Source organism: Cyrtonyx montezumae, unplaced genomic scaffold (assembly GCF_038088225.1).
Source record: "Cyrtonyx montezumae isolate F1298 unplaced genomic scaffold, pur_monq_1.0 scaffold_12, whole genome shotgun sequence".
NCBI classification, from domain to species: Eukaryota; Metazoa; Chordata; class Aves; order Galliformes; family Odontophoridae; genus Cyrtonyx; species Cyrtonyx montezumae.
In genome coordinates, this window is record NW_027071848.1 from 10472084 (window position 1) to 10498036 (window position 25953).

Here is a 25953-nt window from a genome sequence, read left to right on the forward strand (position 1 = left end):
TTTGGTCCTTCACCCTAAAGATGTCTTTGGCAAGGTTCAAAGCTGAGTTTTAGCTCCGCTTCTGTTTAATACTTAAATTATGTTTGTCTTCACAGGAAAGATTTAACATGCTTTTTTTCACTACTGTTCATATCCATGAATGGCCAACTAAATGGAGAAGTATAAAGTCCAGAAAATATTTTCCTGTCTAGTTGAGATTAGAGTCCATAGTAAAATTTTACAAAAATATTACAATAATCTTTATTTTTTTGCCTTTAGGAACAAAGTGTTTAACATGTGGTATGGTGGTAGCAATCTGTCAAACCTCTGGCACTTCATAATAATTCTCCCTTACTACGCCATGTTAGCTATGTGGAGGGAAATCCTCATCCCTCTGAATTCAGTAGAAAAAACCTACAGGTACATGCATTAGAAAATATAACATACAGGCATTAGAAAATATGAATTACCCACCTTTGTACTTAATTATTCTTTTGGCCAGCTGCTTGCTTGTTTACACACTTGATTTTTAGGGCAGACACAGCACTTGTTTCCATAATTTTTTTACACCTCTGCAACTTGTGACCTGGTTGTTATCTAACATAATTAAGTATCAACTGTGGTGTTTGTGTCAACCTGTCAAAAAATGATCATTAGTATGATCTGCTACCCTGAGTGTCAGCATCCATAGTATTACTGTGGGTATGGACGCCAGCCTCTGAACCATACTGCTTTCACATGTGGAGAGACCTCAGCTGTCTGGAGACATTATCCTGGCATTAACCCAAACCAGTGTATTCTGCACTTGTCTTAGTGTTTCAGTGAGACTTCAAGTTTGGGTTTATGCTATCAGCACCTTCTAGTTTAGCCTGGCTTTTGTCTGAATATTCTAGAGTACATACAGAACATACCTGAAAATGTGAGTTGGCATTGTTTCTGTGGTTAGTGACCTGCAGACTTGTGTGCTTGAATTTAGTTCTCCTTTACTGTGTTATCCCCAGGCTTCTAGTGCAAGAAATAGTATAATTCTGCTGTTCACTCCCATTTTATGTCTACCACAGACGCTTCTATTGGTCTCTTTTTGATGCAGTCTTGCTCCTTGGCATTATGAGTTCCTCATTTAATCATTATTTTTGTACTTGCATGAAGTAATGTGGGTTGATTTGATTGTTCGTTTGTTTTGTTTGTTTGTCTGGGGGGGTATTAGACCCGGAATAACTTTGAAAGCACAAGGCAGGAAGTGGAGAGACTCATGCAAAGAATGAAGTCCGCCAACCAAGATTATAGACCACCCAGTCAATGGACAATGGAAGGCTATCTCTATGTGCAGGAAAAAAGTGAGTAAAGCAGGTGTACCTTTTCATTTTATTTGAAAGATGCAACAAAAACTACAAGGATGAGAAAATGGCTTAGCTAGCAGGATAAAACAAAAGCTCTCTTGCTGAATGTCCAAAGACTTCTCTTATTATTACTGCTCTAAGGATGGAAAATTTCTAAGGAAAAATAAATAACTGACCCTTCAAAAAGCACACAAGATAGCGTAGGCCAGAGAGAACAGTGAGTAAAACACATGTAAACACCTTGTTTCTTGCTCCCTGCATCCTAGAGAGTAGGATGCTGCTTAGTTAGGTCCCTTGCATGTGGGTCCCCCTCAGTAGCAAACTCTTCAGTCTCTTTACACTCTGCTCTGGCTGTCTGCCTTTCTCCTTGTTTCAGAAGCTGCAAGAACTCAGGTCTCTGCCAAACCCTGATGTATCTTGAACTTTCTCTGCCTGAAAAAATCTCCACAGTTCACCCAACAGGAACCTTTTAGCTTTGGGCTCTGTTGACTCAGCCACCTCAATGAGCATGCACATAATAGAATAAAAAGGCAGAAGAAGAAGAAGTTACCTATGTATGGTCTGCCACAATTTTAAAATAGTTGCCAATTTGTACCTAATTATTATTCATGTCATGAGACACAAGAATGAAGCAATGTCCAAAAGGTATTACAGAATAGAACTGAGACACTGTTATCTGTGTCTGAGATTATTTGGAAGATCCTAGCAATACATCATGTTATGAATGAAAACAGGGCCAGGAAATACTTGAAAAGTCAAAAGTGAGAATTCAAAGCTATATGTGATGAGAAATATCTGCTGCCACTGTTTTGCACTCTGAAAAGTATAGACCAAGCCAAATTAGCTGCATTTGGAAAGGATCATTCAAAACACTTAGGAAAATAGTCTTCATTGTGTGGGTTAACCAGATTTCTTTATTCTTTTATTTGTTATGGAATCCTTCTGATGGATGAAAGTATATAGCAGTGTTCTGAGATAGTGTGTATGTGCTGTGTTCATTCAAAAATGATTAAATACAACTTAGCAATTGATTTCTCAATCTAAAAATAAATAGAAGGCATCTTGATACAGAATTCCCATGTTAGACTTGGCCCTACTCAGCATCACTTTTGAGAATATCTCCTTCTCCTTCACTGTTTTTCCTTTAGACAATAAATTAAGAAACTACATGCAGTTATAGTTGATTGATTTTCTAGATGACATCATGAAATCAATTTTTATTCCATTATGTGAGCTAAAATAAAGAAACCTTCATGTTCATCATAGTTAACCTCAGCCTTTTTTACCCTCAGTCACATTGAAAGCTTGAAGAAGATCCTCTGTGTTTTAATTGTGTAATAATGATAAAAGAAACCTCTATTAAGTGGAAATTTCACTGAGCCTTGCTAATGGGGGAAGGGAGAACAGGAGTGAAACATTGGGCACATGTTGTGCTTCATTAAATGGTGAGAGGCCAACTTGACATCCTGTTACTGAAAAGATGTTTGTTCGTTAGTGCATTCTGGAGTAAGGATAACAGGATCTGTAATCTGTGTGTCAATGAGAAAGGTACTAGTTGTGTATTCCCTTGTCATGGAGGCTTATTTTCCTACAACCAGCATCCCATAGGCAAGAGACAAATTAAGAATAACTGACTTAAATATTTACTGTTCCTGAGAGGAAAAGTAAATCCTGTATATATTTATTGGTGGTAAATATGTATTTTGGAGAAAAAAGTCTGCTTATTAACTGCTTTTACTTAGCTGTACAGTCATGAGTAACAGAATTGAAGTTAAAATGTAGGTATTGACCTACAAAAAACAGATTACTTTTAAATTCATTTAAAACTTCTTTGAGGTGACTCATCCTTCTTTAAGAGTTAATGGTGTTATCTGAGGAATACTTGAATTAGAATTGGACATTTTATTTTGCTATGTGAAAAATGAAACAGAAGAGCTGACACTATTCTGAGATTGGGTTAACAAATGATGGTCAGTTCATAGCATTTCTTCCCTGCAAAGAGTTTGGGAGAATTTTCTCTGAGATTATGTGATAGTCCCTATAAAATTCCACAGCCCCATTTGTGGATTGCCATGTATCTCACTCTTATGGCTGATGGAAACTTTCACATGTGCACTACCTTTGTGGAAGGCTGCATTTAGAAGGCAAAGCCATTGCATCTGTAGCAAAATTTCTAGGTTTGTTTTTAACACCTTCCAGTTTGATTTAACTATTTACATTTAATAAATATGCACAGGACCTGTGAATTTGGGGGTTTTTGTTTGTTTGGTTGGTTGTTTTTTTTTCCTTTTTTTTTTAACTCAGAACTCCTTCATTTTAAAAAGAATTAAAAGGTTCAGGTGGTCTGTACTTCAGAAAATCAATATCATATTTTTCCCATTCACTCCTATTGAAAGGACTTGGAAATTCATATGTGGATTAAAGTGCTATTCTGAATTTGCATTATAGTTAAAATGCTTTATTTTATCTATCGATCTATCTACTTAGTTTCTTTTTATGCCTTCATTTTAATTGCTCTGTGGAGGGAGGCTGTTTTCGAGTGCCAGTTTCTGAAGCATAATGTTCTCCAAAAGGAAATACTTCTTTGTACCACTTCCACACAGTTTGTTTCACCTCTGAGTACCCATAAGCTGTGTCAGTGCTAGTAAAATAAAGGGGACTGTAGTCTGCTACTGCCAAAACTTGCAGAAAATATCCCATCCTTTCTTCTATAGTTCCTGTCGACAAAAATCAGAAAGTCATGTCCAGGTTCTCTACTGACTTTCCATTGCACCACCAGTGCTCCCAGGACCATTTTTGTACCAGTGCACATACAGCCATTATGTTCTGGACCAAAGGAGCAGAAGTCACACTGCAAAAGCTTGAGTTATGCTGTCTTCTGCATGGCAGCACCCCTCTACATTTACGTGTAACAATTAGGGAGCTTATCTTGTTCTCAGTGCCATGTTGAACAGTGGGGTTGTTTTGTTGTGGGTTTTTTTTTAGCAAAACATGGAAAACCCTGGCTAGACTAGGATGTGGAGAGAATTGTGTCCTCACAGCAAAGAATTGTAATGCAGGCACTATACAAGGCTGTATCTGTCTAGGTTAGCTGCCACAGTTTAAAATACCACTGAGTTTAAGTTCAAGAGGGTTTTCTGTTTATGTTCACTGACGATTCATAGCCAGAGCAAAGCTCTGTGTAAGCCATGGTTGAAAACATCTTCTACATCAGAAATTCTGTATTTTGCAGTTGGATTAAGGAGTAATGTAGTATGACCTCACCAGGATAAATGATGTACCCACTTATTTCGGGTTCATTGTAGATTTCATGCACGGATTTTAAAGTTTAGTGTATTCTGAAGAACATTATACCACAAAATTGTTATTATGTATAATTGTCAGTTTGTGATTAGTTTATGAGCATTTATTAAGTGAGCATTTATTGTTTTCATTTTTAAAATGGCCCTGTAGCTCTTTTTTCTGAGCATGGCCAATTGTCCTATGGATCAGTCTTCCTTTCAGTCTCAGTTCCACTGTTATACTCACCTCTTCCCTGTCAGAAAACTTTTCCAAAGGATAGAAGGCCAATGTTTCTTGCTGAAGGTGCTGCCTCTGCCATTCGGAATTTTATCCCTCATCTCTAAACCACTATTGTTTTAGAGTCCACTGCTCCTTTTCTTCCTGCCTATTCCTATAATGATATAATCTAGTGTTCAACTCCATAAGATTAAATCTATCTCTGAGTCATTGCCATTTTACTCTTGTGTCCTAAAGCTAACAGGTAGAGGAATAGAGTTGCTATGATGTTACCTAAAGCATTTCTTATCTTTGATGGGAACTCTGAAAGTAAAGAGAAATGCATTCTGATTTCATGACTTTGTTTAATTTTATAAGTCTAGTACTAGATTTAAGGTTTTCTTCAAAGAAAAGAATTCAATACTGAATCCTAGTGCTCCACATCCACTGATAAAAATCTATAGATGTATTTTCTAAGCAGAATAACACTCAAGATCTGCATTGCCTATTTCTCTATTGTAACAGAATGCTGTTACCCATCTAGTTACTAAAGAAAATCAGCCAGCTGGAACATCAAGTTGAGATATATGAAAATTAGACCTGAACATGGAAGTTTTTGATTTTGTATGCTACATGTAGGCACTTATGTTTTATCTCTCTACTGTATCTAACTCCATCTGAAATAGTGATAAAATGTCAAAATAATTATTCATAATTCTGTCGTTTTAATCCAGGACCACTTGGATTTACATGGATAAAACATTACTGCACTTACGATAAAGGAACAAAAACATTTACAATGAGTATAGCTGAAACTAAATCTGGTGGAAAAGTGGTGAGTGTTGCACAACCTCTAGCACATGCATGAACTTGATATTCCATACTTTTCGTTAAGCATTCATCAGCTGTAAAAAAAAAGGTAAAAAGAGTATAAAACTGCTTTCAAACATGAAGTAGTGTATATTTTAGATAGATACGTAATGTATTTAAATAAGAATACTCCTTATATAACATATGAACATATTAAATCGCAGTCACAGAAGGAACAAGATTTGAAAGAGAGCTCTGAAGGTTGCTTAGTTCAATCTCCTTGCTGAATGCATGTCCAGAGCCAGAACAGGTTGCTTGGGACCCCGCCCCCCCAGTCAGGTTTTAAATATCTCCATGAGTGGGGACACCTGTAACCTCAGCAGGCAACCTGTTCCAGACTTCGAGTGGTCCCATTGTGAAAACGCTTTTTTTGCATTTAAATGGAATTTCCTGTATTTCATTTTGGGGCCGTTGCCTTATGCTTACACATGGCATCACTGAGAAGAATCTGTTTCCATCTTCTTTAGTTTTTGCTATAGCTATCTGTAAGCACTGAAATGATCCCTGGGAGACTTATATTTCAACAGTCATAGATGTTTCAGCCTGTCACTTTTGTGGCCCTTCTCTGAACTCTCTCCATGTACCCATGTCTCTTGTACTGGACAGCCCAGCACTGGACACAGCACTCCAGATGAGTCTCACCAGGGCTAAGCAGAGGCAAAGTAGAATCACCTCCCTTAATCTGCTGGCATCACTCTGCTTAATGCAGCCCAAGGCTGCTAGCCTTCTGTGCCACAAGAGCACAACGAGCAGGATTATGGCCTGCTTGCTGCCACCAGTCTGAAGGCACAAGCCAGGCTGCTTTCCTGGTGCCTGTGGTTATTCCTTCCCCTCTGCAGGACTTGGCATTTCCCTGTGGTGAGCCTTAGAAAATTCCTTTTAGCCCATTTCTCCAACTTTTTGAGGTCCTTCTTACTGGCAGCACACCCATCTGGTGTATCAGCCATTCCGTTCAGCTTTATACTCTGTGAACTAAATGTACTCTTAATTTATATGTGGAGAAATTATTGGAAAAGTTCATAAACATTTTTAAACTCTTATCTTAGAGCATGTTTTTTGTCACTGTTCATACAGTTAAATTTTAGATGTGTAGCCTATAACGACGTATTGCCTGTACTTATTTTCTTTGGTTTTGTTTTATAGAATGGCCTTGTCACAAGCTCACCAGAAATATTCAAGCTAAAATCTTGTATCAGGAGAAAGACAGACTCAATTGACAAACGCTTCTGTTTCGATATTGAAGTATTTGAGAGGTTTGAATTCTTTTCATTATCTTAACATATTAAAAATAATATACAATTGTATTGTATAATAATTGCACTTGTAGTAGGTACACATATCTCTCAGTATACTTGCATCTATACAAGCCTAACCTGACTTTCAAGACAGTACTTATTTGTTCAAGACTTTTTCTGACAAAAAAATTGCGTATGTATTCTCTTAAGTATATTACATTTGCACACAGACACAATGTGGATTCTTAAAAAACTTGTGGCACGATTATTTTCTTTGTAAGAGTATTTATTCTTTCAAGGCTAAGGATAAAAAGAGAAGTATTAAATGAAGCTTTTCCTTTAATTATGGCAGAACACAGTGCCTTTTCTAGTTTTTCTCTAAGAAATATTTTGCGACTGTTACAATCCTTTCTGCACAAGTTTCACATATTAATCATGAGGTTTCATTCGGTACTTTCAAGAACATTTTTATAAAATATCTTTTGAGTAAGATAAGATTTAAGAAGCAGAAATACTATGGTCACCTTCTTGTTAAGTAGAATTGAGAGCACCAAACAAAACTGTGGTAATGTTATTGTAAAATATTCATAAGTGGGTGTTGTTTCCATCATGTCCCCCACTCTATTAGGACAACCACAGTTCAACAGAACTGTACACAGCATTAGTTCTATCTGCAGTTTTCTCAGTTCTCTACAGAAATCACCATAGGCTCTGTTTATATATCATTTTATTCCTCCTGTCCATTTTGATTGATTTCAAATGTAAATGGCCTGTTAGTTAAAGGCCTTCCAGAAACTAGGACATTATGTTGAAAGATAAGTAGAATGTAACATTTCTTAGTCACTATTATGAGCATATACCTTTCATAATTTGATATAAAGTTGGCTCCTGCAGCTTGCTTGATATTAAGCAGGGAGGTAGTGAATTCTCGTGTGTCAGCAGAGCAGATAAAGCCCAGCCAACAAAATACCTAGAAATATTTGGTGGGAGTTCATAAACAAGGATTGCATTAATTTCTTCAGAATGTCATGTTGATAAAGCTTGGTGTTGTTTTTTTTTTCCTATGAAAATAAAGATACTGTGGTTGTTATTAATGTTGTCAATGGGTAAAAATATATAAATACGGAAGCAGTATTAAAAAGCTGATATTTCAAAACAACTACAGTAATGATTATATTTAAATAATTACAAGCTAAACTTAAATTAAGGATGAATAGTTGTTTAGGCATCAGCTGTAAAGTACAGACAACCTTTAAAAGTAATTGACATCTGCAAAATTTCCTTAGCAGCACAAGCATACAGCTTTTTTTATGGGAAAGAGCTCTTTTTGCCAAATATGCAGCTACAACAAAGTCTTGAAACTGGTTTCCTCATCTGTTCTCTGGTTCCAGTGAATCTTATTCTATGCAGTATCAAAGTTTCATCAGCAGAGAATATATCATTTTTGACCTTTTAGCATAGCAGTTAGAGCCAACATGAAGAATAAACAAGTTTTTGAAATCTCGAAGTTAGAAGCAATATACCTGCACCATGGCAGTACTCAGCAAAATTGTCTTCAATCTCTATACTTTCTAGGCAGCACTTTCAGAGGGCAGATTTCTTTTGATGTCCATTTTAGGATTTGACGACTTCAAAATCTTTGTCTCTTTTATATATATTTTCATATCAGTATGTGTTTGGGTTTTAATTACTATTTGGGAAAAAACGATTAGTAACTTCAGTGTATGTATATGTTTTTGACAGACCTGGAATCATCACACTACAAGCTTTCTCAGAATCCAACAGAAAACTGTGGCTTGAAGCTATGGATGGAAAGGAACCAGTAAGAATATTTGCCTTTTATCTTTATAGCTTTATGACACTTGTGTTGAAGAAAGAAGCTACTATACATTTCAGACATAGAATTAGTTACCATACAGTATAATAAAGGCAAATGTAGCTCTTCTGTTCTTCATAAAATATAATTGCAAATGCACTATGAAGATAGATACTACCTGGTGAAGAACTACTAGTATATTTAAAATGTTACTTATAAGTTGGAGGGGGGAGCAGTTTTTTTTTATATATTTTTATATATTTTTATATTTATATTTATATATTATGTTTAGTGCGATAGCCTGTTGTCATATAGGATTTGTGGTTCCGAAAAAAATTGAATGAATGGTATTTTCTGCACTGGTCAAGACAAGCCATCTCTAGGCAGTACTGTGGAGCAGACAATAAGTACTGTCTTGAAAATCACTGCAGAGAGCATAAAAATGTGCTGAAAGCTACTAAGAGACAGGCTGATCTGAGATTTCTTCTCACTATTAATCAGCTCTTGAAATCATCACTGAATAAGGTGATGCTAGTGTGCCATCCAAGGGAGAAAAATTGTTGATAGATTTTATGAGATAAATATTTTTTTACACAGCTTAGTGCTTGACTGAAAAAGTGCAGAAATGAAATCACTATTTCTATTAATATTTAACCCATTTGCAGTGTTCCAATCTGCCTTCTAAAGCATTTTATGTGCCTGTAAACTCATTGTGAATCCCTAGGCAATCTATAATCTCAAGGCCTGAATAGGTTTTCAAGACATGTCCCGCTGGCTGGCTGCCTTCTCCCTTGAGGTGCAGAACAGCTGTGTATCTTAGCCAGAGTTGAGCTGTGCACTGTTGCCCTCTCCAGCTGCTAAACCGAATAAGTGCTGCTGGGAGTGAACATCAGAATGAGATGAAGTGCTTGGATGGTTTTCCCATAGCAGCACATTGCACTTATATTCAGCATACTACAGATGGTTAAGAACTGTCAGCAAACCCAACAATAGAGGACTTAAACTACAAACATTGACCTGTTGTCTGGTATTTTTTTTCCAGATCTACACACTGCCCGCCATCATTAGCAAGAAGGAAGAAAGTAAGCACTTTATGCAGAGTTATGAAATATTCCCTGGTTTATGTAATGGCTTGGTTTCTGGATCTGTGTGGATACAGTATCTGTGGATACTATGAAGTATCACTAGCTACTGTTTAATGGATTATGTAATTGGATTACTTCAACACATCCTAAATTATGTAAACTCTTAGAAAGCCTTCGATTTTTGTGTTACCACCAAACGTAAATTGGAAGAAAAATTGATTGGCCCCAAAATAACAGTATATTTAACAAATCTGCAGGAGATTTCCATCTACAGTCTTATTTAAATGTAAATGCATGCCCATGTGTTGAAATATCATCTCTGTATGGATCACACATTTTCATTTGTAGGTATATATACACCTATTACACAAATGCAGAGTAATAAAATGAGTATATTTAGAGATATTCTGACATATATCCATGTGTAATTGTATTATGGTAATGTATGTAAACAAATGCAATAAAATATTTAAAATATATTTGAGTACATAAAGTAGAGAGATGTGTCAGATATGCACAGGTGTTTTCACAGAAGTTAAATTTGAGAACAGAAATCTAAAATTTAAACCAGTAAGTCTGTTTAGGTTTGTTTGTTTTTTGTTTTTTGGGTTGTTTTTTGTTTGGTTTTGGTGGTATTATTTTAATGGAGGTACATTTGCTGCTCTAAAATCTCTATTTAGCTAATTAGAAGAACGAGCATTGAATATCCAAGAATTAATGCGTACTGTATTCACTTGAAATAGCCTTAATGACAGGGATTGTTTTGCTTTGTTACCATTCTTTGAGCAGTTATGCATGTGCAAGAAACAAGAACCTTGTATTAAAATCAGTGAAAAATATTCTGGTCATTATGTTAAGTTGTGAATTCTTATAAAACCTGTTTCCCTCAGCAAAGGGAAGAGAGTTCAGTAGTCTTGCAAAGCAACAACCTTTCAACTCCATGTGTGGAGTTACTTGTTTCTAATAAAGGCAGAATAATAAAGGTAGATTATTCTCGTAGTCGAGAAAGTTGTGTTTTTATTGTGAAATGTATACCTAGGTGACAGTCTTACAGAATAAGTATCATAATCTCATGAATGAATGTGTATCAGCCTTCTTTAGATTGAAATGTGGTTATAGCAAAACATGGAGATTTTGTGTACTGATGAGTTAAAAAATGATTTTTCCTTCTCTTTATAGTGTTCTTAAATGAAGCAGGTTTCAACTTTGTGAGGAAATGTATCCATGCTGTAGAAACAAGAGGTGAGTATTAAATTACAGATGATTTATGAGATTACTATATATATTTTTCTCAAACAGTGCTTTGTTTCTAAAGCTCTGTTTTAGAGTATGTGTATCATTCAGTTTGTACTTTCTGCCTTTTGTGGATGTGCTTTATGCATAAAATCATTGCCACAGATTCCAGCAACAGTGTGGAATTTTAGTTGGGTTCTTTTGATTTTTATTATTTTTAACATCATAGTAGTTTCATGTTATTTAGATAGCTTAATACACTGTTGCACACGTACTTAGTTTTGGTCTTTTATTTGTGTCCACTGAATTGTGCTTTTGGTTTCTGGCATGAAACCTAAACTCCAAAAAGTACATGGTATGAACACTCTGTGCTGGAACATATTTGTTGATGAACCTGATCCCCCATCATTTCATTTAGTCATTCTTCACATGACTTATCCATTAAAAAAATGTATAGAAACCAGTGTTTGGTAGTGAGAATGTACAAAAAGAGAGTAACTGCCTATTGATGAGGCAGTATCTTGTAGCTCACAGTACATTGTTTGACGATTCCCTTTCAGATTTAGCTGTGTGGTCTTCCATAAGCAGGAATGACCTTTTCTTGTCTGTGCACTGAGCTGTCTGGATGCAAGTCTCTTCTAATCCAGAAGCTGCACAGTCACTCTGTGCAGTGCTGAGCCCAGTACAATTCCTCTTTCTCAGGTAGCAGTATTGTATAGCTTTAGAATTGCTCAGAGCTTGCATTGCTCTGTAAAAAAAACAAGTAATAAAATTTAATAAAACAACACCTGCAGGTTATCTAACAGAGATCAGATGTTAGAATATTTTGAAATGAAAAATGTCCAATTTCAAAAGACCTGAAGAAGGAAGAAGAGTGTATTGACACACCAACATTAAATATACAAATTAGGAATTACAGTTTTGAATGCACCCTGCTAGAGATAGTAAGTTGGTACTTGTGATGTCTAAGGAATAAAGGAATAAACTGTTCCTGGTTTTGTTCTCTGAGTCACACAACCAGAGTGAATGTGCAGATTATTTTTCTGTATTTTTCCTGTGATATCAATACAACAGAACATATGTGGGGTGAGAAGAATATATCACATCAAAATCTGTATTCTACTTTGGACTTCCAAGTGCTCTTGATGTTAAAAAAAAAAAGTTTAAAATGGTAAAATTATTATGTGTCACACTTGAAGCACTATTTATTAGTATCAATGCTATCAAAAAGTAGAAAACTGAAACCTGAAGCTAAAATGGAACTGAATTTTTATTTTGCTTTGAGATCCATACAGAACTTAAAATTCTGAACTACAATGTTCCAGTAGTACACAATGGAAGTTTCTATTTTGAGTAGAATCATTACCTCTCCTATAAATGTTAACCAAGCTTTAGTTGGAAGGGGCAATGTACATGCATAATATTTCCACTGAAATCTGGGTAGGATGCAATTGTAGATGTAATATATTTTAAGTCTGCTTCTTGGTCTTCTTTTTCACTTTTTCCAGTCATTCTCTGGATGTTTTCTGATATGAATCATTCCAGTACAAGGACTTGTGTTAATGTAAATATGTGATCAGAGTATGGCATGTTGTGGATTCTGTGGAGTGCATTTATTAGGATCTCAGAAATAACTTAGTAAAGCAAAGCAGTACTCGATAATAGAATTTTTCAGTTTTCCTTAAATAAATGTAAGTGTTCTGAAACATAGACAAGGGATACATGAGTGTAATTGTAATAACTATCTCTTCCTTGCCAACATTATTCTTGCTTTCCCAATATAGGCATTACCATCCTGGGGCTGTACAGAATAGGAGGTGTAAACTCCAAAGTGCAAAAGCTGATGAATACCATATTTTGTAAGTGTCTTAAATATACCTTTATCTATAGCATGCATCACATATTCCATGAACCTTTTGTGTTGTGCCCAGAAGAGCATATCTTAATATCTGCTGTTTTGAATGTATACGCTTACTACCACTAAACTGACTTTGCAATCTTAGAATGAGTAGTCAATATAACTAGATTCTTGTGTGCATTATCATTCAGTTTTCTACACTGAGTCTTTGATATACATGAGCAAATTACTGATAAAACACATTTATTCTTTTAGCATTTATATTTTATTTACTGGCATCTATCAGGCATTTTACAATGTTCCAAAGCTTAGCTCTGTAACACAGCATAATTCAGTTTAATAGACAGTGATTGTATTTCACATTTTTTGTTAGTCTGGCTGTCTGATGCCTGATTTTCAGTGTCCAAGCCAGATAAATTATGAATTCCCTTTTTACTTGGTATTACTTGTACTCTTTGGTATAGTGCATATGTTTACTGTTTACAGGTGCTAAATATGAATGCTGAATTATTTTTTATTAATACTCTGTCAGAGATTAAAATACTTCGAATTGATCAAAACTGTAATTAATCTGTCTGTTAAATAACCACCTGAGCTAAATAAATCTATTAGCTTCTGTTTGCTGCTTTTCCCATTTTTATGTCAGTCAAAGTATAACAGTCATAATTCAAATTTCTACTAGCCCCTAAATCTCCTCCTGATATGGATATTGATATGGAAATTTGGGACAATAAAACAATAACTAGCGGACTTAAAAACTACCTCAGGTAAGTATGGTGCTATGCTTATCTCAGTATTCCTGTTATGGCTCATTTATCTTTTGTTTATTAATATTGTATTACATTTCTTTTACTCATTAACATGGTAGTAATTGAGTATATTATCTTCTTACCTAATGTCCTTGCTAAAGTGTGTAATAATCTAAAATTTGTCACACTTTTCTGCCTTGTTTAGCTACAGTTTTGGCAGAATATAATTAACTGCATGCTTTTATTTAAAATATTTTGTGTAAACTATAAAGCATGTTTTGCTGAGCCTTTATTTTCTGAATCCCTTCTCTACAATGATTTTTCGTGGCATTTTCATTGTTGGAGCAGAGTAAATCTCCACAAAAATGTTAATATTCTGTTTTTCTCCTATGGAGTTGGACACAAGGTAGCAGTAGCTGTGTTTTTGCATCTTTAAGACTCTTCCAGGATCTCTCTGATTAGATTTTCAGTATAAAGTTTAATCATTTGTTTGCCTTGCCTGGACAGATTATTTCTGCAGTCCAGTGTGCCATGTTCTTTGGTAGTAATAGTCCTCTTCCACAGTATGATAGTCAGAACACAGTGAATCTATGATGCAGTGCTGGTAATGTTTCTCATATGAATTTCCATGGTGACACCATCTTCAACTCTAAGAGATTTTCAGACTTTGTATGCAACTGAGTTGTATATTATGGTAATCAGTGGATTGGGTTTCCTTGGATGTACCAACATACATTATCAATATATTGAGGGCTATGGTAATGATAACTGTAAAACCTAAGAAAACTTTGAGTACTGCATTTTTTCAAGTGTCCTCTTAAATATTTTTTACAACCAGGTGTCTTTCAGAACCGCTGATGACATTTAAGCTGCACAAAGATTTCATTGTTGCTGTTAGTAAGTAAAGTAATTTATACACTTTTACAAAAGTAATCTTTTTTCTAACCTCTAATCTCCTCAGTCGTTATCCCTGTTTTTCTCCTTGGTGTAGTATTGCTATCCAGCCAAGGGTCTGAGTTCTATTTCGCTGTATATGACGGCACAGTGCCACATGAAAACCTTCAAAACAAGAGAAGTCATACTAAAAGAAGCTGTTCAGTGGTTTGTTCTGATCTTTTTAGAGCTTCTGTGACTGCTTTCTGCATCAAATTTTGAATCTTGATTTGTTTGTTTTATACAGGATGATAATTACTTTATTTTCCCAGCTTGCCTTGTGCAATCGGAGAGGGATGGTAATATCCCCTTTTCATAAATGGGTAATTAGATAAAGAGAAAAATTATGTTTCTAAGAACTTCATTTAGAATTTGAATTTATTTCCTCGTTTCCTCTTACATTTTTAAAAAGACCCTCAAAAGTTATGGTTATTTTAAATAGCAAGTGATGAAATCTTGGATTTCACTCAAGTGCAACATGGAGTCAAAACTGCCACAGATTTTGTTGGCTTTGGTACTGGCAGTAACTGCTCTTTGCGAGTTACATGAAAACCAGATTCCATAATGTTCTTGGAATAAATAAAATTGAATTGCCCTCATCATTTTGAGGGCTAATTGTGTTTGGTTAACTGCAGGGAATGTGTGTGCTGCCATACAGGCAATTCTGACATTTTTAGTCTCGTTTCCCCATGTGTTCCAATCTGTCAATAATTTCTGTTTTCTGTTTAATAGAATCAGATGATCAGAACTACAGAGTTGAAGCAGTGCACGCACTTGTACATAAATTACCAGAGAAGAACAGAGAGATGCTGGACATCCTTATCAAGCACTTGGTCAAGTAATTATGTTTTACTTTTGTTTGGCATTATTGTAAAATGTAATCATTTTCACATTTAACTTGTCAGTGTTGCCTATTCCTTTAAAGCAGTTGCGTTAAGACAGTGCCACTTGAAATTATATTTGATTTCTGAAATGTAATTTTCAATGTTGCTGAAGAAAACTCATAGAAACAATGTAAAAAACAACATGAGGTATATACAATATTCTGTTAAGTTTTCATTCACAATTCCTACTTATTATAGGAACTGGTACTAATTAAACTGGAGAAACATGTGGACTATGCTAAGGCTGTTGATAAGAGAGTGTTAATTAAGTCCCAAAACTGTTAAAAAAAATGTAGACTAGACTAATATAGTATAATTTACCTTCATCTTTGATGTTATTTTTATCTCTAATATCTCTCAGGTGTACTATTTTTTGAAAATTCTAATTTAAGATGTTTATTGTTATTCTAGATAGCTCTACAAATGTCCAAGCCCACGTTTGAATCTCCCTAGATTTTTCAGCTTCCCTGAGTTTTAATTAAATGTCATACAGAAAATATTTTTTTCTTTCTTTAAAGTGATGACCTTTTGTCCCCATTTAATTACTCTTAATGTGCATTCAGACCAAAAAAAAAAGACAAACCTTTCTTCTATTCTGTCTCTATTTGTCATTACCTGTTGTTACATGTTTTTATTACATAACTGTATATCCCTCTTTTCATCAAACCATAATCATACGTTTTACAATTCTTCAGTAGATTTTGCTGAATATTTAAATGAATACATTATTATTTATGAGTTGGGATGCTGTGTATTTTTTAGTATATTTATCATTGATCTTGGAATGTGAATACTGAAACAGCAGTTGGTTAGATAAGGCCCCCAGATGACATAAGTAGAAGATGTCATAAAGGTCTCCATACTGCCAGAATACAGGGAGCATCTGGACAACGCTCTCTGAGATTTGGTCTGATTTTTTGGGGTGTTCCTGTGTGGAGCCATAGTTGGACTTGTGATCCTTGTGGGTCCCTTCCAATACTCCTTTGTGATATTCTGTGATGCCATGATTTTATATATGAAGCGACTTATTTGTAAGCACAATTTGTTTTAGGCAAACATTTCTCTCTTGTTTTCATTCCTGGACTTTTATTCTCATGATTACCTCAGATGCATTTCCAAAGAGAACATGCCTGCAGTATTCCTTTCATTAATTGTTCTCTTTAGCTCTTGCCTGTCTCAACTTTGATGTAGTTCTCATTTCTGATAGATTGAAATCTTTGATATTTATTCTGAAAACTTTCAGTTCTTCTCATTCCAACATTCAATTCATCCTTTCTAATTTCTCTTGTAATTTGCCAGCTGTTGTTTATGCTAGCAACTCTTACAAGATGAAGTTCAAGATTAGCCTTGTGATTAGCTGTCTTCTCTCCTCCTCTTCCTCCTACCCATGTGGAATTTTTTCGAAGAGCAAGTCATACATGTATAACTTTCTTTAAATGGGGAAATTAAAAAATATATTTTTTCTTCATTCTTTTCTTTTTGAATCCTTGAAATTTTTGAGATTGTTTTTTTGATTTAGGTCTTAAGGCCTTTAGTTCTCTGCCTACCTTGACTTCTGTGTCACTGTGCACAACTGAATAGGTTCTAGTTGTTGGGGGATGCAGCTCATGCTAAAAACAAAGCAACAAATCCAGAAAATCCTGATAAGAGGTGGTGCTATATATACTCAGCAGCTAGGCAAGAACTGGAAGTTCGGTGTTATTTTAAGTTAGGTAACTCATTTTTTGTTTTTAAACCTTCCAAATAAAATTATTTGCTTGTCTCCTTTAAAGAATGAGTCATTCCTTGGTATGATTTGATAACACTATGACTTCCTCTGGTCAACAGTCATGAATCTACAAACTAGTATGAGAAATTTACTTTTCATTTTCATTTTACTATCTGAAAAAATTATTGGGAAAACTAAGATTCCAAATTCTACATTATGAAGAAAATGACAGAAATAGTACATTAGGCAATAGCAGACTATACAGAAGTACAAGATTAGTGCATTTTAAAGACGTAAGGTATAATTATGATCACCTACTGTTATCTATTCCACAGAAGCAATGACATTGACCCCACTAATCTTGTACTTTGGAAATATTAAGAGATCCCATTACAATTTAAGTGTTTTCAGCAACTGTATTTCTTTCCTTGTCATGAAACGTAGGTATATAATTGACCTCTGTTCTCACCTAGTGCTTTTTTCATTATATAATTATATAATTGTATAATTATTGGAGAGAAAGAGGTGTTTACCCTATGGCTTCTAAAATTTAAATGATCTGGATCTCTCTGTAGAGACATTCAAAGAAGATAGTTACTTTTCTCTATCAGTTTCGTGGGAAACTTAGATACTTACTCTAGGAAGACTTGCTCATTGTCCATTAAAGTATTGCAAGATTGGGGTCTTAATGGAGATACAGTGGTTGTTCTGCACTGCATTTTATCTCTAATAAGTGTGAATGCTTTTAAAATGTTTTAAAAGAGAAAGCATAAATGTGAGACGTTCACCTGTTGGAATTATACTTTAGTGCAATTATTTAACTTCGTATTGTTTGTGTTCATTTTAAGGGTATCATTACACAGTCAGCAAAACCTTATGACAGTATCCAACCTTGGTGTTATCTTTGGACCAACTCTTATGAGAGCCCAAGAAGAAACTGTGGCTGCTATGATGAACATTAAGTTTCAGAATATCGTCGTTGAAATTCTTATAGAACATTATGAAAAGGTAGTAGAAGATTATCTGAATGTTCTATTGATGAATTGAAACTGAAATTTCATTTTCATTATCGTCATAAAGTTCTTAAGAATGAGAAATTTAGCATTTGTAAAAGGTTACTGATTGAAAAAAAATACCTTGTTCTCTCCTCATGCTATGGATAAGTATTCCTAACAAGGCTAAAAGGTACAATTCCAAGGCATAATCTCCCATGCTTTGAAGAAGTTGCTCTGAATCTTCATTACCTTTCTGATTTTTCCATTCTTCTCATATCTAGAACCAGAATGAGAAGGTCATACTTTGCTTCTTTGCTCTTCCATTTCTCTTATGTGACAATATATTGAGGTTCAATCTGGTGAAAAACATGGATTCTCCTCTGTGTGTACTTTGTGCATCAGATCAGAGTCTTTCTGACAATTACTGTCCTTAGGGGATATGTCAGCTGGAGATCAGTGGGGATCTGGTCCCACGTAATGTCATGAAACCCCAACCAAGTTTCACTTCCTCTTTTCACAAGCAGCACTGACGTGGATACCCAACACAATCTCCAATTCTGTACCTTTTTTCAAATGTGAAAATACCAGATTAAGTATGTTAAAAATAACAAATGTTCCTTAGAGGAATTTTTATCCCTAATTACAGATTTTTAACTCATCAATCTTTGTGATTTAATAGTTCTTGACTACTCTGTAACGCAACATACAAGCAAGATCCTTTTTTTGTTTTCAACAGATACATATCTGTTGACTGCCTGGTTTATATTGTTTTCCCCAAAGGGACACATGAGGTACATCTCATACTCTTTATGGGAACACTAAATAAGAACTTTTTCAGGACTTGAGAAGGAAAATCCATGAAATCACAAGAAGTTATTTTCAGTCAATTTCACTGCAGGTATCATAGAATCATAGATACATAGAAACAACAAGGTTAGAAATGACCTCCAAGATCATCCAGTCCAACTGTCCACCTGTCACCAATAGTTCTCAATAAAACCGTGTCCTTCAACACAACATTTAAATGTTTCTTGAACACCTCCAGGGTGGTCACTCCACCACTTCCCTGGGCAGCCCATTCCAGAGACTGACCACTCTTTTGGAGAGCTATATTTTCTAACGTCCATCCTGAATCTCCGCCAGCACAACTTGCATCACCTTCACTGGAAAGCTTTCTGAGTTGTCTTCGTTGGTGGTGTGGTTTCTTTCCCTTCAACTATAGAACTCAGCAGAATAGTCAAGACCTCCTTTACTTAACCATCAAAAGAGGTAGTATTTTGGGGATATTTTGTTGGTTTATATCACCTTCTCTGATGACTGACAAAATGAGTTGATAGAAGTTTGATTTTATTCTATTTACTCAGATGTGGGGCAGTTCCTTGTCATTATCAGGATCCCCTGCAATGGCTGATTAGTAATTGTTGACAGTATTGCTTGTTATCATCAGTTATATTTCACTGGAATTCCTCAGAATTAATATGATACTGGTAGCCCCCGTGCATGCAACTCCAAAATGTACTTATTACATGTTTCCACCACTGAATTTCCTCTCCAGAAACTAGCAGTTTATTCAATACATAGAACAGGACTGCACAACCAAAATCATCCTTGCTCTATTTCTTTGTCTGCAGGCATGTTTTTGCATTGATGTGCTACTTACTAATTACTAATATGGTATTAATTTATTTTAAGAGCATCTTAAGAACTCATCTGAGGTATTGTCTGAGTAAACATCCACTTTTCCTCCACTTTTTAAATAGCATGTAGATTTCTTCTCATACCTGAAAAAAATCAAGATTCTCTACAGCATTACAGCACAAAATAGATCACTGGTAGAAGTGGAACATGAAAGATATAAATCAGAAGATGTTCCAAACCTGAAGATGATCCTCATTAGGCTTGACTTATTTAGGAAAATAAAGTGGTTTTCTGAAATCCAAATGGGATTGCAGCTATGACACCTTTCTGGAACATACAAAAGCTCTCCCAGAAAAGCATAGAACAAAATTCCACCTTTTCATAATATTTGAAAATATATAATTCTTGAGTAGGTGTTAGTAGTAAGCACCTACTGTGTGTTTCACAATTTAGGTTGTTAACCACTTTATAACTGGAACTAGAAGATAAAACAATTTAGATAAATATTTTTATGTAATTGGTGTAAGTTTTAAGTGCAGCTTGTTGTTCACTAACCCATTCTTGCACTGTAAAATTAAATCAGAAGATATTCTGTGAGTTTGCTCCTTTATCATGTGTGAGACTATTACAACATTTGAGTGCAGAGATGAGGAAGATAGATGTATTATTAATGGAACTGTAGGAGTACCTCGATTATTTATTTCTTTCTTTTTCCCTTTTTTTTTTTTTGCAGATATTTCACACTGCACCAGACCCCAATATTCCTCTTCCCCAGCCTCAATCTCGTTCAAGTTCAAGAAGGACAAGAGCAATTTGTCTCTCCACAGGTCCTCGTAAGCCCAAAGGAAGATATACACCATGTCTAGCAGATCCTGACAGTAAGTTTGTTCTTGTAGAATGACTGTCTTCCTTTTCATGTCTTGTCCTTTTGCTATTCCTCAACAATATAAAGTAAGTGCTGTATTCCAATATACATTTTAGGTCGAGTTTCATCAGCTATGAGTCACAGCTGAACTGTTGAATGACTGTATTCCTTGCTTCTCTCAGAGGAGGAAGGATAATTAGTTTTATACACATCTTGTATTAAGTAAAAAAAAAAACAAAACAAAACGAAACAAAAACTTTTAGAGTAAACTTTATATTCTAATCTGAATATAGCCTGCCTTGAAACTCTGTGAAGTTCACTGTATGACATTCACCTCATTGTTAAGTTTGAGAAGCTTTAACTCAGTCAAGGTCAGGAGATTAAAAACATTACTTGTCTGTTTTCATATGCATGAAACTGTGGTCATTGGTTCAAAGCAAACTACTGCCGAGGATGCCAAAACCACTGAAACTTCATTAGTCTTACTGGAATAGAAACAAACTCCTGTTTTGTGAGAAACTGTACTCAGCAGATGATCTGCTGTTTAACAACATGAACTCAAGTTTGCTATTACTTGCTGCTTAGAAAGCTTTTGCATTTTCTCGTAAATATGATTTTCTTGTATTATGTTAAAAAGGTGCATTTCATTTTTCATCAGTTTTTACTTACCTGCCTTTCCATTAAGAAGTATAGAAACTCTTGCAGTGTCTAAGTTCCAAATTCCAAAGGAGTTTCTGTTTCCTAGTTCCTCACAGAGACTTACATGAAACAGGTACAGTAAACTAATGCACAGCAACACTGAATGAGAGCAAGAGCTCCCTACGCTTTGATTGCCAATGTGAATGGCATAGCATCCTTAGATTAAGAAGTTATGGAAGAACTGTCAGTTACATACACTAGAGGAGAAACTGGGCAAGTTTCAGCTGTTTTTCACTCCGTAACTAACTGCATTTCTGTATTTTGCTGGGCATATGCAAGCACAGGCTTTGTAATTCACTCATAGCTTCTGCTGGTAGCTAGGTCTGACCCAGGAGCTCTCCATGTGGAATTTGCTTGCTGGCTCCAGCTCAGCATTTTCTGCACAAGTTCAGTTAAGATCTCACTTGTGCCTGGGAGGCTGAGTCTGGAGCAAAGGTATTCTCCTTGCCAAGTATCTCTAGGTGTGGCAGAGACCATCAAGAGAGAGCCCTGGATTCTGGCAGTAGCTCTTTTTTGAAGCACTAGGTGGCTTTATGTCATCATTTAAACAAAGAACGGACATTTAATTGTATTTCAGAAAGTTAAGGAATTCTATATGCCATGAGAAAATGAAATATAGGTACCAAACTGTAGAGAATGATAGAAAATGCACTTAACAAATTTAGATTCCAGCCAATCTTACAATTTTCAAGAGGCTACTGATCTATAAGGAGGGAAACGGTGCATAATCTAATCTGGAATAATCTGAATTCTGTTCGGAAGTAGACAGAAAATTTCAGATTACTGTACCAGCAGCACTACTGTTTTCATATCCAGTAGGCACGGTGCTAGTATTTGAGACCTTATTTTTAGTATTCTGTGGCTATTGTCACCTATTTCCAAGCATATCAAAACATACAGAGGCAAAATCAATGGCATCTAGTTGGTATCTTGTAAATACTGTGTAGTTCAAAAATACACATTGTCTTTGTGGAGTTTTTGAACTGCATCTCCTAGCTTTTGGAAAAAAAGATGTTACTAGAATCTAACATAGGACTCACTAGAATAACTTTGTTCTTATGAATCCAGTCTAAAGATACTTCAGCTCTCTAAGGCCAGTGCCTCCTCAGTTCTGACATATGCTGCTTCTCTCATATCATCAACAAATTTCTTTAGCATATTTCCATGGCTGGTGGTACAGGTTTGGCTCGTTGGTCTAGGGGTATGATTCTCGCTTAGGGTGCGAGAGGTCCCGGGTTCAACTCCCGGACGAGCCCAACTTTTGAGCACCAAGTGGGCAGGGGTGGAACTTCTCTGTGCCTGGCAAAGATGGTGGAGCAGATCCTCCCAGCTTTATGAAGGCACATGGAAAACAAAGGTTGGTGGTAACCAGCACAGCTTCACCAACGACAAGTCATGCCTGACGTACTTGGTGGGTGGAGTTGCAGCCTCAGTGGATAAAGGAAGAGCAACTGATGACATCTACCTGGACGTGTGCAAAGTGTTTGACACGTCCTGCATGACATCCCGGTTGCCAGATTGGAGAAAAATGGGAGTGATAAAAATGGGTGTGGTGAAAGAACTGCTCTCCAGATAAGGAGCTGGCTGGATGGTCACGCTTGGAGAGTTGTGGCCAACAGCTCAGCATCCAAGTGGGGACCAGTGACAAATGGTGCTCCTCAGGGATCACTGCTGGGGCCAGTGTCATTTAGCATCTTTGTCAGTGACATGGACAGTGAATTTAAACTGGAAGAGAATAGATTTAGGCTAGATATTAGGAATAAGTTCTTCACTATGCAGTTGGTGAGACAGTGGAACCTGCCCAGAGAGATTGTGGATGCCCCCTCCCTGGAAGCATTCAAGGCCAGGCTGGATGGTGTTGTGAGCAACCTGGTCTTGTGAGAGGCGTCCCTGCCTATAGCAGTGGGTTGGAACTACATGATTTTAATGGTCCCTTCCAACCCAAACCATTCTATGATTCTGACAGTATCGCTGACAGTAATTATGGCAGCACAAATATTTCTGTGTAGATAGGTTAATTTCTCTAATAACATTCTGTTTAAAGAAATGCATAAAATGTTTGGTGTTAAAGTTGTAAATAAAGGAATTAGTTATCCTTCTGCAGAATAGATATTTCATGAAAGACACAATGATTCAAAAAACAGCCAACTATAGACAGACTTCTGCAGACTCTTACAGAGACTGAAAGGTTCCTCAGCAACTCAGTGATCAACGTAAAACTGACAGTAGAGTCATGCATTTCAGGACATAAATGAGGCATGCTCTGCAACCCTTACCTTGTGGTCAAAATCCAGTAAGGTGTTTGTTAAAAAGATATAGCAGAATTGGAACTGACAAATTTCCTAACAATATTTATATTGCAGGCATCTTTTTGAAAATGTGACATTTAAGTGAAATACTTTCACCTGCAACGCATTATGTTTGTCTGCTCTAGAGATGTTCAGAGGTGCAGCTTCTTCAGGTTAAATATGGGAATGTGTGAAACTTAGAGCAACTGAATTGCTATTTTGTCTTGAGAGTGACTGTCCCTAAAACTATGGATAACGGCAATCAAATCTGATGACAAGTGGTACAGGGACTAAAGATGGCATGAGAGAAATGCACATGGTTAGACAATGCAGTTATCTTGTTGTTTCTCTGTTTCTTCTCCCCTCCTACCTAGGTGACTCGTACAGCAGTAGCCCAGATAGCACTCCCATGGGCAGCATCGAATCTCTCTCCTCTCACTCCTCTGAGCAGAACAGCACCACCAAATGTGTACCCTCACAGCCCAGGGAGAAGTCAGGAGGGATTCCGTGGATTGCCTCTCCCCCTTCTTCAAATGGACAGAAGAGTTCAGGCCTTTGGACCACAAGTCCAGAATCCTCATCAAAGGAAGATGCAACAAAAACAGATGTGGAGTCAGACTGCCAAAGTATAGCTTCTGTCACTGGACCAGAGAATGCCTCTCCACCAACAGATCTGACCAAGAAGAGTTCCTATAGTCTGTCTGGCCTGAAAAGAACTTCAGGTTCTTCCCTCAGATCAATTCCATCCGCTGAAGGTAATTTCCAGGGCTTTTTGTGACATCAGTGAGTTTACTGTGAGGCATCAGAAAGCAAGAGGTGCTCGTGTCACTCTTTAATTTTGTTTATTTTTTAACTTTTGAGATGTTATTTCACTTTTCAGACTGCTCCTGGCATATTTCTGTTGTCATCTGTACAGTTCACAATACCAGCTTCCCTCAGAATTTAGAATACTCTCTATTCCTGCAGTGCCTCACAGAGGCTACTAGCTTGTGAGACGATTTCTGGCTTATAATATGAAGGAGTTGGTATCTATGTTATTACTGTGTCAGAAGAATGAATACCTGTAACGGAGCACTGGCACAGCTGCACAGAGAGGTGGTGGAGTCTCCTTCTCTGGAGATATTCAAGACCCTCCTGGATTCCCAGCTGTGCAACCTGAGCTAGGGAGCTGCTTTGGCAGGGGGTTGGATGCAGTGATCTCTATCAGTCCCTTCCAATCCCTACAATTCTGTGATTCTCTGAAATTCTTGTTAATAATCAGAATTAGCATTTAAATTTATAAAACCCTAGGCTTAATATATCAAGTAACAGCTTTGTTGATTCTTGTCTTTGACATGATTTGCATGTCTGAAACCCACTTTACTTGTAATCATTAGTTGTTGTTGTTTTAATTTAAAAGTTTTATGAAGCTTCTGTCAATACCAAAATATTAATTCTTACAAATTAATACTATCTCATTTCATAGTGAATGCTAATTTTAGCAGGAGTTTGGGCTGTATGTCTGCAATATGGCTTTTTAGCATACACTATTTTAATGTTGTTTCTTCATCCTTGCTGCTGCTCCTTTTCTCCTGGCTTTTTTCCTGTTTTGTCTGTCTTACTAAATACTTTCTCCCTAGTTTGCTTCTTAAAAAAAATAAAATTAATTTGCATGATATGTATGTTGTAAAACGTCTTCAAATTAGCTTCAATATTGCCTATTATTTGGTTTCATTCTTTAGGTAACAAAAGTTGCAGTGGATCTATACAGAGCTTGTCTTCAACAGATACAAAAGATACACCAAAGACTCCACTAAATCCTGATTTGCCTCCCAAAATGTGCAGAAGATTAAGATTAGATACTGCATCAAGTAATGGCTATCAAAGACCAGGATCTGTGTAAGTTAAGACCCTTTGGAGTTCTGAGTTCTTACAATATTGCCTTCTCTGAAGTGGTCACAAAGCTGTACAAGTAGTTGAAAAGGCATTCACGAGCACTTGATTTTAAAATGTCTTTATTTATGACTTACTTATGTAACAATTAAAATTCTAAACAAAGAAGACATTGATAGTCTAAAGTCAATTGAAAGACACCCATTTACTTCATTAAGCTGTAGATAAGGTCTATAATGAAGACTTGGATTTTTGGAAAGTGATTAGTATTATCATCTCTCATTCTTCTGGCGAATAGTGATTCAAGGAGCACAACTGACGTTTACTGTTCACGCTGTTATGTGAGGAAGATCATCAGATTTTGTTTATGTGAGACAAAAATTGGAGCAAAGTTAAAAAACACTTCTC

General features: G+C 36.1%; 1 protein-coding gene and 1 non-coding gene across 4 annotated transcripts in view; both read left to right on the forward strand.

Moving 5' to 3' along the window:
* ARHGAP42 (Rho GTPase activating protein 42) overlaps window positions 1–25953 on the forward strand; it is a 149884-nt gene that overhangs the window by 115589 nt on the left and 8342 nt on the right. For all 3 annotated transcript variants that reach the window (XM_065730015.1, XM_065730016.1, XM_065730017.1), the window contains 14 exons: window positions 1187–1316; window positions 5552–5652; window positions 6831–6940; window positions 8666–8744; window positions 9781–9820; window positions 11003–11065; window positions 12841–12915; window positions 13597–13681; window positions 14502–14560; window positions 15329–15434; window positions 18037–18196; window positions 20555–20699; window positions 24048–24428; window positions 25395–25551. In XM_065730015.1, the coding sequence (XP_065586087.1) occupies window positions 1187–1316; window positions 5552–5652; window positions 6831–6940; window positions 8666–8744; window positions 9781–9820; window positions 11003–11065; window positions 12841–12915; window positions 13597–13681; window positions 14502–14560; window positions 15329–15434; window positions 18037–18196; window positions 20555–20699; window positions 24048–24428; window positions 25395–25551 (1691 nt within the window). The remainder of the gene's footprint in view (window positions 1–1186; window positions 1317–5551; window positions 5653–6830; window positions 6941–8665; window positions 8745–9780; window positions 9821–11002; window positions 11066–12840; window positions 12916–13596; window positions 13682–14501; window positions 14561–15328; window positions 15435–18036; window positions 18197–20554; window positions 20700–24047; window positions 24429–25394; window positions 25552–25953) is intronic.
* TRNAP-AGG (transfer RNA proline (anticodon AGG)) lies at window positions 22570–22641 on the forward strand. Its single transcript has one exon. It is a non-coding gene; the product is annotated as a tRNA-Pro (tRNA).